Source organism: Anolis sagrei, chromosome 2 (assembly GCF_037176765.1).
Source record: "Anolis sagrei isolate rAnoSag1 chromosome 2, rAnoSag1.mat, whole genome shotgun sequence".
Lineage (NCBI taxonomy): Eukaryota > Metazoa > Chordata > Lepidosauria > Squamata > Dactyloidae > Anolis > Anolis sagrei.
Window position 1 is genome coordinate 3,242,981 of NC_090022.1, and position 13,068 is coordinate 3,256,048.

General features: G+C 40.8%; 1 protein-coding gene across 1 annotated transcript; it reads left to right on the top strand.

Moving 5' to 3' along the window:
• Positions 1–961: 961 nt before the first annotated feature.
• On the top strand, positions 962–11,477 carry LOC132766268 (zinc finger protein 232-like). The gene is made up of 4 exons (XM_060760653.2): positions 962–1,005; positions 4,764–4,867; positions 6,190–6,706; positions 9,110–11,477. Exons 2-4 carry the CDS (start codon positions 4,772–4,774, stop codon positions 9,775–9,777), a joined length of 1,281 nt encoding a protein of 426 aa, XP_060616636.2. The 5' UTR covers positions 962–1,005; positions 4,764–4,771; the 3' UTR covers positions 9,778–11,477.
• Positions 11,478–13,068: the final 1,591 nt, after the last annotated feature.

The following is a 13,068-nucleotide window of genomic DNA, read 5'->3' on the forward strand; positions in this document are numbered from 1 at the left end:
AAGAGGTGACCCCTTTGAAAAGGAAGGGCTTTTTGCATTAATTCCAGTGCATTAATTTTTTTGCATTAATTAATTGTTGCAAAAAAGGGGATTCCTTTAAAAAAGAAGGGCTTCTTGCATTAATTCAAATGCATTAATTTTTTGCATTAATTATTTTGTTGCAAAAAAAAGAGGTGACCCCCTTGAAAAGGAAGGGCTTTTTGCATTCATTCCAGTGCATTAAAAATTGCATTAATTAATTGTTGCAAAAAGGGGGATTCCTTTAAAAAAGAAGGGCTCCTTGCATTAATTCAAATGCATTAATTTTTGCATTAATTAATTTTTTGCACAAAAAAAAGAGGTGACCCCTTTGAAAAGGAAGGGCTTTTTGCATTCATTCCAGTACATTGAATTTTTTTTGCATTAATTAATTGTTGCAAAAAAGGGGATTCCTTTAAAAAAGAAGGGTTTCTTGCATTAATTCAAATGCATTAATATTTTGCATTAATTAATTTTTTGCAAAAAAAAAAAGAGGTAACCCTTTTGAAAAGGAAGGGCTTTTTTGCATTCATTCCAATGCAATCCAGTTTTGCTAAATATAGGCAGATGCATTCCAAATGCATGCAAAGCAATGAGTGTCTTTCTTCCTCCTGAAGCTGAGAGAGTGTGACTTGGCTTAAGTAATTAATCCAAGGCATTTCTGCATTAGCCCTAAGGCCAGGCTCAAGTAAAAACCAATTAAGAAAAATTAAAAAAAATGAATGGAGTGGGGAAAGTTTTGCAAAACTTTGCAAAAACTTGTATATCTTGGAATAGGAAGGGCCAAAGAGGAAACTCCAATGAGGAGAGGGATGGAAGTGTAGACATTTCCGGCTTCCATTCGAAGGCCCTCTATTTGTGCAGGAAGGCATTAGAGGGGAGGAGCATGCGCACTAGCAGCTCCCATCTCTATGGCTTTTTTTTTTTGCAGGTCGAATGGGAACCGGAAGTGTTGCTTCCGTCCAAAGAGGAGAAGGACGTTGCAAGGTTTGCATTGAGAGTGCTTTCTTGTTGTTTTGGGGTTGTGGGGGGGCTAATTAAGGCTCAGTTAATTAATGCACTTGGATTAATTACTGCACACGGAAAATTAATCGCAGTGTATTAATTAATTTTTTTGCAAAAAAAAGGGATTCCTTTGAAAAGGAATTATTTTTTTTGCATTAATTAATTTTTTTTGCAAAAAAAGAGAGGGCTTTTTGCATTCATTCCAGTGCATTGATTTTTTTTTTGCATTAATTAATTTTTGCAAAAAAGGGGGTTCCTTTAAAAAAGAAGGGTTTCTTGCATTAATTCAAATGCAATAATTTTTTTTGCATTAATTAATTTTTTTGCAAAAAAAGAGGTGACCCCCTTGAAAAGGAAGGGCTTTTTGCATTCATTCCAGTGCATTAATTTTTTGCATTAATTAATTTTTTACAAAAAAAAGGGATTCCTTTAAAAAAGAAGGGCTTCTTGCATTATTTCAAATGCATTAATTGTTTTGCATCAAAAAAATTTTTGCAAAAAAAAGGTGACCCCTTTGAAAAGGGTTTTTCCATTCATTCCAGTGCATTAATTTTTTTTGCATTAATTAATTTTCTCAAAGAAAGGGATTTCTTTAAAAAGGAAGGTCTTCTTGCATTAATTCAAATGCATTATTTTTTTGCATTTATTATTTTTTTGCAAAAAAAAAAGGGAGGTGACCCCCTTGAAAAGGAAGGGTTTTTTGCATTCATTCCAGTGCATTTTTTTGCATTAATTAATTTTTGCAAAAAAAGGAATTCTTGCATTGATTTAAATTATTATTGTTTTGCATTTATTTATTATTATTATTTTGCAAATAAAAGAGTTTACCCCTTTGAAAAGGGCTTTTTGCATTCATTCCAGTGCATTAATTTTTTTGCATTAATTTATTTTTGCAAAAAATTAGAAAGGAGGGTTTGGAAAAAGGATTTCTATTGATGCAATGGGCAAGGCCCTGGTTCATATTATTGGGGTGAGTAATAAGCTGCATAATTTATATGCATGTATATATACACACACACACACACACACGAAAATTATATATACACACATACATACTATTAATGGATCATAGGTCATTTGCATATCAAAAATGCAACATAAAAACAAAATATTTCATATTGCTAGAACTTGTTGCACTTTTATATTGCATTTATTGTTATTACAAAATGCTAAAAAAAAAAACCAGCATAACAGTACAACACGATAAAGCACTATAATATAAAATATCAAAAATGAATATAATATAAAAAGCATAGCAAGGTAAAGCAATAGTATAAAAATGCTACGTAAAATAATTGGCCTGCAGGTCTTGCCTATTAAAAGTCAAGCCTATATCTTTGCTGTAAACATGTAATATAATGATTTATTATTACTCTAATACATAATAATATTATTATGAATTATTAGGAATACATTATATAGGACTGTTATATTAATGTGCATTGTAAGAATATATTATATATGACAATTACATTTTTATGCATAAGAATACATTATATGTTACTATTACATAGTGCATTGTAAGAATGCATTATATGTTACTATTATATTATTGTGCATTATAAGAATGCATTATATGTTACTATTATATTGTGCATTGTAAGAATGCATTATATATTAATATTATTGTGAAATATAAGAATTGATTATATGTGACTATTATATTATTGTGTATTATAAGAATGCATTATATGTTACTATTATATTATTGTGCATTGTAAGAATGCATTGCATATGACCATTATATTATTGTGCAATATAAGAATACATTATATATGACTATTATTGTGAATTATAACAATACATTATATATGACTATTATATTATTGTGAAATATAAAAATACATTATAAATGACAATTATTGTGCATTATTAGAATGTGTTATATATTACTGTTATTGTGCATTATAAGAATGCATTATATATGACTATTATATTATTGTGAAATATAAGAATACATTATATATGTCTATTATATTATTGTGCATTGTAACAATGCATTATATATGACTATTACATCATTGTGCATTATAAAGAACACATTACATATGACTGCTATACTATTGTGCATTATAAGAATGCATTATATATGACATATTATTGTGCATTTTAAGAACGCATTATATATGACTACTATATTATTGTGCATTATAAGAATATGTCGTATATAGCTATTATATTATTGTGCATTATAAGAATGCATTATATATGACTATTATATTATTGTGCATTATAAGAATATGTCGTATATGGCTATTATATTATTGTGCATTATAAGAATGCATTATATATGACTATTATATTATTGTGCATTATAAGAATATGTCGTATATGGCTATTATATTATTGTGCATTATAAGAATGCATTATATATGACTATTATATTATTGTGCATTATAAGAATATGTCGTATATGGCTATTATATTATTGTGCATTATAAGAATGCATTATATATGACTATTATATTATTGTGCATTATAAGAATATGTCGTATATGGCTATTATATTATTGTGCATTATAAAAATGCATTATATATGACTATTATATTATTGTGCATTATAAGAATGCATTATATATGACCATTATGTTATTGTGCAATATATGAATACATTATATATGACTATTATATTATTGTGCATTTTATGAATATATTGTCTATAACATATTGACAAAGAATAAAACCTGAGCTTGAGTAGTCCAAGAAACACAGAACAAAACTAGAGCTTGAGTCCATGGTAATATCCCCAAGACTTGTAGCAAAACTTGACTAAGATATTTGGCTTGACTAAGATAGGACCAGGAACAAGGCAGGAACTTCTTGCTCTATTTGCTATGTCACTTGATCTGAGACCTGAGAGCTCTTATTTCCCTAATTAAGGACAGCAATGCATGAAAGCATTCCGTGGCCTTCACAGGCAACCTGAATCGTACTGCTCTCTGGACCATCCTCCTAAAAATCGAATGCCCTGAGAAACTGGTGGACACCCTTGTGGAGCCTGTCTTGGTCTCTGCCTCCCTTTCCCATAGCACCTGGAATTCTTCCCCCGCAGGAGCAGCCTTGATTCTCTGTCCAACCCCGCTTCCTCATATGAGCTCATGTCCTCCTCCCTTCTCTGCCTGTCAGCTTCTAAAATAGTTTCATTTTCACACAGAGAATCAACCAAATCCCCCTCAGTTCTCCCAATGGGGGAATCACCATCCTGTTCCAACATCCCATGGCTTGGCTTGCACCTGGAATTCTTCCCCCGTAGGAGCAGCCTTGATTCTCTGTCCAACCCCGCTTCCTCATATGAGCTCATGTCCTCCTCCCTTCTCTGCCTGTCAGCTTCTAAAATAGTTTCATTTTCACACAGAGAATCAACCAAATCCCCCTCAGTTCTCCCAATGGGGGAATCACCATCCTGTTCCAACATCCCATGGCTTGGCTTGCACCTGGAATTCTTCCCCCGTAGGAGCAGCCTTGATTCTCTGTCCAACCCCGCTTCCTCATATGAGCTCATGTCCTCCTCCCTTCTCTGCCTGTCAGCTTCTAAAATAGTTTCATTTTCACACAGAAAATCAACCAAATCCCCTTCGGTTCTCCCAACCAGGGAATGACCATCCTGTTCCAACATCCCATCTGTTTGAGCACCTCCAGAAGCATCAGGCCCTGCACCCCCAAACCCCTCATCATCATCTGCCTGAATTACAACAGTCACATCCATTTACACTTTCTGGTCTTCTCTACCTTTCTTCCAGGAGAAGACATGGAAGTCAGAGACCGTAAAAGGACCCTCAAGATTCCTTCTAGGTTGCCTTCTCTTCAGGGTGGAATCCACTCTCTGGATGTCCCACTAAATCAGGTAAAAGGGGAAACGCTTCAGGGATTGGGAGCAGAGGGGAGTCAGATCTCTTTATCCACAGTTTGTGCATCTATGGAGTCAACCATACGGGATGTGGCCTTAATATGCCATTGTATATTATGGGACTTGAGTATCTACCGATTTTGTCATCCGTGGGGTGACGGGTGTGTGTTCTGGAACCAACTCCCAATGGATACTGAGGTCCCGATGTATTTTCAGTTTTCTGCAATTCAGTCCATAGCTTTCCTTGAGGTCCTTCAGGAATTTTGTCATCCATGGGGTGGCGGGTGTGTGTCCTGGAACCAAATCCCAATGGATACCGAGGTTCCGCTGTATTTTCCATTTTCTGCAATTCAGTCCAAAGCTTTCCTTGAGGTCCTTCAGGGATTTTGTCATCCATGGGGTGGGGTGTGTATGTTCTGGAACCAAATCCCAATGGATACCGAGATCCCGCTGTATTTTCCGTTTTCTGCGATTCAGTCCATAGCTTTCCTTGAGGTCCTTCAGGAATTTTGTCATCCATGGGGTGGTGTGTGTGTGTGTTCTGGAACCAACTCCCAATGGATACCGAGGTCCCGCTGTATTTTCCGTTTTCTGCGATTCAGTCCAAAGCTTTCCTTGAGGTCCTTCAGAGATTTGGTCATCCATGGGGTAGCATGTGTGTGTTCTGGAACCAAATCCCAATGGATACCAAGGTCCCGATGTATTTCCTCCTTCCTGAGATTCAGTCCAAAGCTTTCCTTGAGGTCCTTCAGGGATTTTGTCATCCATGGGGTGGCGGGTGTGTGTTCTGGAACCAACTCCCAATGGATACCGAGGTCCCGTTGCATTTTCCGTTTTCTGCAATTCAGTCCAAAGCTTTCCTTGAGGTCCTTCAGGGATTTTGTCATCCATGGGGTGGCGGGTGTGTGTTCTGAAACCAAATCCCAATGGGTACCGAGGTCCCGCTGCATTTTCAGTTTTCTGCAATTCAGTCCATAGCTTTCCTTGAGGTCCTTCAGGAATTTTGTCATCCATGGGGTGGCGGGTGTGTGTCCTGGAACCAAATCCCAATGGATACCGAGGTCCCGCTGTATTTTCCGTTTTCTGCAATTCAGTACAAAGCTTTCCTTGAGGTCCTTCAGGGATTTTGTCATCCATGGGGTGGGGTGTGTGTGTTCTGGAACCAAATCACAATGGATACCAAGGTCCCGATGTATTTTCTCCTTCCTGAGATTCAGTCCAAAGTTTTCCTTGCAACCCACTTGAGGTCCTTCAGGAGAACTTCCGTCTACATTAACTTTCCTTTGATTCTTTGATTTTGTTCATTGTTTCTGTTTCAGAATCTTGTAACTATTAAGAAAGAACCCGAATCTTCCACAGGAGAGGAATGGATTGCAACAGATCCAAAAGAGAGTATGCCGCACATGGAAGACAAGAGTGTTCAGACTCTGTTGAACATTAAGGAGGAGCCCGAGGCGTCCATAGAGGAGGAATGGATCCCAGCAGATCCGAGAAAGAGCTTTCAGAAGCTGGTGGCCATTAAAAAAGAGACCGAGGAGAAATGGAGTGTGCCACATCCAAGAGACAAAACGAGACGCGTGAAAGTGGAGGGTTTTGAGGATCCGGTGACCATCAAGAAAAAGCTCAGGTCTTCCACCGAAAAGCGATGCACCCCACTAGGTCCAAGGAAGAGTCGATTGCACATGAAAGTTGAGAGTTTTGAGGATCCTGTGGCGCTTAAGAGAGAAGCTGAGCCTTCCGCAGAGGAGGAATGGACCTCGACGGATCCCGGAGAGAGCACTCTGCTCATGGAAGTCGTGGAGGAGAGTTTTGAGGACGTTGCCTCTCCAGCTCAAGGTAACTCTTTCTTTTCCATGGAATGGGAAATACCAGAAAGCTGCCATTCTTTTGTGGGATCGGTGCACAATGGGAGGGCCATGGAGGGTAACAAAATCTAATCCGAGTTTTAGTTCTCCGGGCATCACCGGGTACTAGCTTAGGTACCCGGTGATGCCTGGAATAAGGATTCTTTAATGATAATGATCAGAAGTAGTCATCGTTCGTTTTGGATTTTAGGAATGCAAAAGGATGTGGGTAAACTACAATTCCCGTTATCATCTGTCATTGCCTCCAAACCGCACCAGTAATTAAAACTGGTCATGATGGGTATGTGTGCCAGGTTTGGTTCAGATCCATTGTCAATCGGGATCACTGTGCTTTCTGGATGTGGGTTGACTACAATTCCCATCATCCTCAAACACCCACAAGTATTTTTGTTGGCCACGATTGGTACGTGTACCAGATTTGGTCCAGATCCATCATTGGTGAGGGTTAGAGTAATGTCTGGAAGTGGGAGCCATCTTGGAATTTGGAAAATTTAACTTGTGGGAACAAGGATTGGAGATACAACTTCATTGGAGACCTCTTTTCCTCATGATAATAACTCTTCCAGGACTGGATCTACTTGTCATGATCTTCTTTCCTGGTTTTGTGTGGAACTGGGCCTGCCTTGGCATACTTGAAGCAAGGGAGAGAGTTTCTATAGAAACAGGAGGAACAAAGGGGAGGAGCTAGGGTGAGGGATAGGAGGTGCGAAGGAAAGACACTGTCAGTTGGAACTTTGTTTGTAACCACACTGTATGCTTGGAGAAATAAAGCCTTCCCACTCTGTTCATCAGGTGATTTCTTCACCAGAAAGCTGCAGATCAGGACATAAAGTTCCTGTTTTTGATCCACTAGGAAGGCGGCGAGCTGGGCTGAAGGTCGGGAGCTCACCCTGACCCAGTAAATTAACCTTTTGGTTGGCAAGATTTACTGCAGCTGCAGCTGTGCTAAAGCCGGTCCTTAACTAGGAGTTGTTTCAAAGTCATGTGTGTATAAAAGTAGGTCTTTTTAGAGCTGGAAAAAGGAGAAAATAGGCTTTCTAAGAACTGGAGAAAGGAAAATGCAGGAGGGTAGCATCCTCTATGACAGCTGGGCATACTTGAAGCAAGGGAGATGGTTTCTATGGAAATGGGAGCAATGAAGGGGAGGAGCCAGGGTGAGGGATAGGAGTTGCGAGGGAAAGCAACTGTCAGTTGGAACTTTGTAACCGCACTGTATGCTTTGAGAAATAAAGCCTTCCCACTCTGTTCATGAGGTGATTTCTTCACCAGAAAGCTGCAGATCAGGACATAAAGTTCCTGTTTTTGATCCACTAGGTAGGTGGCGAGCTGGGCTGAAGGTCAGGAGCTCACCTGTTCTTGTAAGCCGCTCCGTGTCCCAGGGGAGTGGCGGCATATAAGTTTGAATAATAAATAAATAAACCTTTTGGTTGGCAAGATTTACTGCAGCTGTGCTAAAGCTGGTCCTTAACTAGGAGTCGTTTCAAAGTCGGATGTATAAAAGTAGATCTTTTTTAGAGCTGGAGAAAGGAGAAAGTAGGCTTTCTAAGAACTGGAGAAAGGAAAATGCAGGAGGGTAGCATCCCCTATGACAGCTGGGCATACTTGAAGCAAGGGAGATGGTTTCTATGGAAATGGGAGCAGTGAAGGGGAGGAGCCAGGGTGAGGGATAGGAGGTGAGAGGGAAAGAAACTGCCAGTTGGAACTTTGTTTGTAACCGCACTGTATGCTTTGAGGAAATAAAGCCTTCCCACTCTGTTTGTGAGGTGATTTCTTCACCAAAAAGCTGCAGATCAGGACATAAAGTTCCTGTTTTTGATCCACTAGGTAGGCGGCAAGCTGAGCTGAAGGTCAGGAGTCCAGCAGGAGGGTAGCATCCCCTATGACAGCTGGGCATACTTGAAGCAAGGGAGATGGTTCCTATGGAAATGGGAGCAGTGAAGGGGAGGAGCCAGGGTGAGGGATAGGAGGTGAGAGGGAAAGAAATTGTCAGTTGGAACTTTGTTTGTAACCGCACTGTATGCTTTGAGAAATAAAGCCTTCCCACTCTTTTCATGAGGTGATTTCTTCACCAAAAAGCTGCAGACCAGGACATAAAGTTCCTGTTTGTGATCCACTAGGTAGGTGGCAAGTTGGAAATGGGAGCAGTGAAGGGGAGGAGCCAGGGTCAGGGATAGGAGGTGAGAGGGAAAGAAACTGTCAGTTGGAACTTTGTTTGTAACCGCACTGTATGCTTTGAGGAAATAAATCCTTCCCGCTCTGTTTTTGAGGTAATTTCTTCACCAGAAAGCTGCAGATATATGCTAGTAATGATAACAATTTGGATTTTATTTTCCTCCTTTGCTGATCTCTTCTTCCAAAACTTCTATCCCTTCAGATGATTCCAAGGAGAAGAGCAAAACAGATGAAAACGAGAAGGAGGCGGTTGAAGAAAGCCAGGATTGGGACTACGATACAGTTTACATTTCTTCCGAAGGGACTTACCTCCCCAAAACCCCGTTACCTGAAGGAAATCCCAACGGAAGCGAGAGAAGCCCGCCAAAGCTTTCTGAGTTTGAACGGAGCTTCCTCCAGCATCTCTGCCACACGAAAGCGGAGAAAGGCCCCGCGGGAGAGAACGCACACAAGTGTGCGGACTGCGGGAAGACCTTCAACTTCAGCGCCAACCTGAAACTGCACAAAAGGTTCCACGTCAAGGAGAAGCCCTTCGAGTGCCTCGACTGCGGGAGGCACTTCACCTACAAGTCGAACCTCGAGTCGCACCAGATCATCCACTCGGGAGAGAAGCCCTTCCGCTGCGACGAATGCGGGCGCTGCTTCAGCTACAGCTGGACCCTCCAGAAGCACCAGAAGTCTCACGAGGCTAGAAGGGGATTCGTAGAACCCAAAGGGGTTCCGTCGTGGATCGGGCCCCGGGATTCGTACAACCGAGGGATGAACGCAGCTATGCGTCCCAACACCAGTAAACCCACCGAAGCAGTAGAGTTTCCACAGCTGTCGACTTTTCGGTGGAGCCAACAGGGCTACTCAGTTGGGAATAAATAAACCAGTAGGATTCGGCCCAAGGGAGTTAATAGGGCGACACTCTTCTCATTCCTCAAAGTTAGTTGGGGAGTTGTAGTTTACCAGCATTCCAAGATGCCATGCAATCTCAACCCCTGGCTTTAAGGGTATGGACAGCTTTGACTTATAAGATAAGCCTTAATATCGGAAGGTCTAGATCAGTGTTTCCCAATCTGGGGGTCGGTACCCCTCGTGGGGTCGCAAAGAGGGTGTCAGAGGGGTCGCCCAAGACCATCAGAAAACACAGTATTTTCTGTTGGTCTTGGGGGTTCTGAGTGGAAAGTTTGGCCTAATTCTATTCTTGGTGGGGTTCAGAATGCTCTTTGATTGTAGGTGAACTATAAATCCCAGCTACTACAACTCCCAAATGTCAAGGTCTAATTTCCCCAAATTCCACCAGTGTTCACATCTGGGCATAATGAGTATTCGTGCAAAGTTTGGTCCAGATCCATCATTTGAGTCCATAGTGCTCTCTGGATGTAAGTAAACTACAACTCCCAAATGTCAAGGTCTATTTTCCCCAAATTCCACCAGTGTTCACATCTGGGCATAATGGGTATTTGTGCAAAGTTTGGTCCAGATCCATCATTGTTTGAGTCCACAGTGCTCTCTGGATGTAAGTAAACTACAACTCCCAAACTCAAAGTCAGTGCCCACCAAACCCTTCCAGTTGGTTATGGGAGTTCTTTGTGCCAAGTTTCATTCAATTCCCTCAATGGTGGAGTTCAGGATGCTCTTTGATTGTAGGTAAACTATAAATCCCAGCAACTATAACTCCCAGATGTCTATTTTCCCCAAACTACACCAGTGTTCACATTTGGGCATATTGAGTATCTGTGTTCAGTTTGATCCAGATCTATCATTGTTTAGTCCACAGTGCTCTCTGAATGCAGGTGGACTACAACTTCCAAACTCAAGGTCAGTGCCCACCAAACCCTTCCAGTTGGCCATGGGAGTTCTGTGTGCTAAGTTTGGTTCCATTCCATCATTGGTGGAGTTCAGGATGCTCTTTGATTGTAGGTAAACTATAAATCCCAGCAACTACAACTCCCAAGTGTCACGGTCTATTTCCCCCAAACTCCAACAGTGTTCACTTTGGGACATATTGAGTATCTGCTCAGTTTGGTCCAGATCTATCATTGTTTAGTCCATAGTGCTCTCTGGATGTAGGTGAACTACAACTCCCAAACTTAAGATCAATGTCCACCAAACCCTTCTAGTTGGTCATGGGAGTTTTGTGTGCCAAGATTGGTTCCATTCCATCATTGGTGGAGTTCAGAATGCTCTTTGATTGTAGGTGAACTATAAATCTCAGCAACTACAACTCCCAAATGACAAAATCAATCCCCTCCCAACCCCACCTGTATTCAGATTTGGGCATATCGGGTATTTGTGCCAAATGTACTCCACTGAATGAAAATGTATCCTAAAGATCAGATATTTACATGATGATTCATAACAGTAGCAAAGTTACGGTTGTGAAGTAGGAACGAAAATAATGTTATGGTTGGGGGTCACCACAAATGAGGAACTGTATTAAGGGGTCAAAGCATTCAGAAGGTTGACAACCACCACTGACTTATAAGATAAGCCTGAATCTAAATCAGAAGGCCTAGATCCTTTTGGGCATGGCTGAGAATTGTGTGGTTGGTGGGCCACATTTTGTCTCTCCCCCCCCCCCCCCCCCCAGATTTTCCTCCAATACACCTTTTCCACCCATGATTGAAAATAAGCCATGATGTGCCCCCCATTTTCAAGGCAACACCTTAATAGACTTTCAAGGACTGGAGTTGGGTCCATGGTGGCCCACCTAAGACGGCCATAAGGAAAGGTCTACAAGTTTGGCTACAGAGATACCATAAAGTTTGTTGACAAGTTTTTGTTTTTTTATGCCGCCGTGTTATAGGTTTTGTTCGGTTGTGTTTGATTAAAGGAGTCGACTTATTTCTTTTTCTTTTCTCCAAATTTTTTTTAATTAAACGTTTACATGGAAAGTAAGGGATGGGGTGACAAGGGAAGGAAAAAGGAAAAAAATGGGGAATAATAGATTTTTGGAAATGTAATGTTCGTTTGTGGGATTAACATAACTCAAAAACCACTGGGCGAATTGACACCAAATTTGGACACAAGACACCTCTCAGGCCAACGAATGACCATCACTCATAAAAACACAGCGGAAGAGACTTTAAAACTCAAAAAATAACAAATTCATTATAATGAATGCGCAAAACTAAATATACGCTCAAACACACATAAATGCACAAATATATACACACATATACACAGACTGGGCCACAGCAACACATGGCAGGGGACGGCTAGAATACAAATAATGTAATCTTTGTGGGATTAACATAACGCAAAATCCACTTGACGAATCGACACCAAATTTGGACACAAGACAGGTATCAGGCCAACGAGTGGCCATCACTCATAAAAAGACTGGAAAACAGCAGAAGGGACTTGAAAAGCCAAAAAAAAAAGCTAAATGACTACAGAAAAAAAGGAGAAGGAAGGAAGGGGAGAAAGAAAAAAGGAAATAGAGAAAGAGGGAGGGAAGGAAGGAAAGAGAGAAGCATGGAAGCAAAGAGCGAAGGAAGAAAAGAAAGAAGGGAAGGAACAAGGTGGAGAAGGAAGGAAGGAGAGAAGGAAAGAAGAAAGGAAGGAGAGGGAGGGAAGGAAGGAAAGAGGTAGAGAAGACAGAAAGAGAAAGAACGGAAAAGAAAAAGGGAAGGAAAGAAAGGTGGAGAAGGAAAGCGGGAGGGGAGGAAAGAGAAGGAAGTATGGAAGTAAAAAGCAAAGGAAAGAAGGAAGAAAGGAGAGAAAGTGGGAGGAAAGAAAGACAGAAGGAAAGAGCAAAGGAAGGAGAGAAAGGGAGGAAAGGAAGGATAGAAGCAAAGAGCAAAGGAAGGAAAGGTGGAGAAGGAAGAAAGGAGAAGGAAAAGAAAAGGGAAGGAAAGAAAGAGGTGGAGAAGGAAGGAGAGAAGGAAAGAAAAGGGAGGGAAGGAAAGAGGTAGAAAATGTAGAAAGGATGGAAAAAAGAAAGAAAGATGGAGAAGGAAGGAAGGAGAGGGAAAGAACGAAGGATGGAAGCAAAAAGTGAAGGAAGAAAGGAGAGAAAGTGGGAGGAAAGAAAGAGGTGGAGAAGGAAGGAGAGAAAGGTAGGAAAAGAAAAAAGGGGACAGAAAGAAAGAGGTGGAGAAGGAAGGAAGGAGAGAAGGAAAGAGCAAAGGAAGGTGGGAAGCAAAGAGCGAAGGAAGGAAAGAGAAGGAA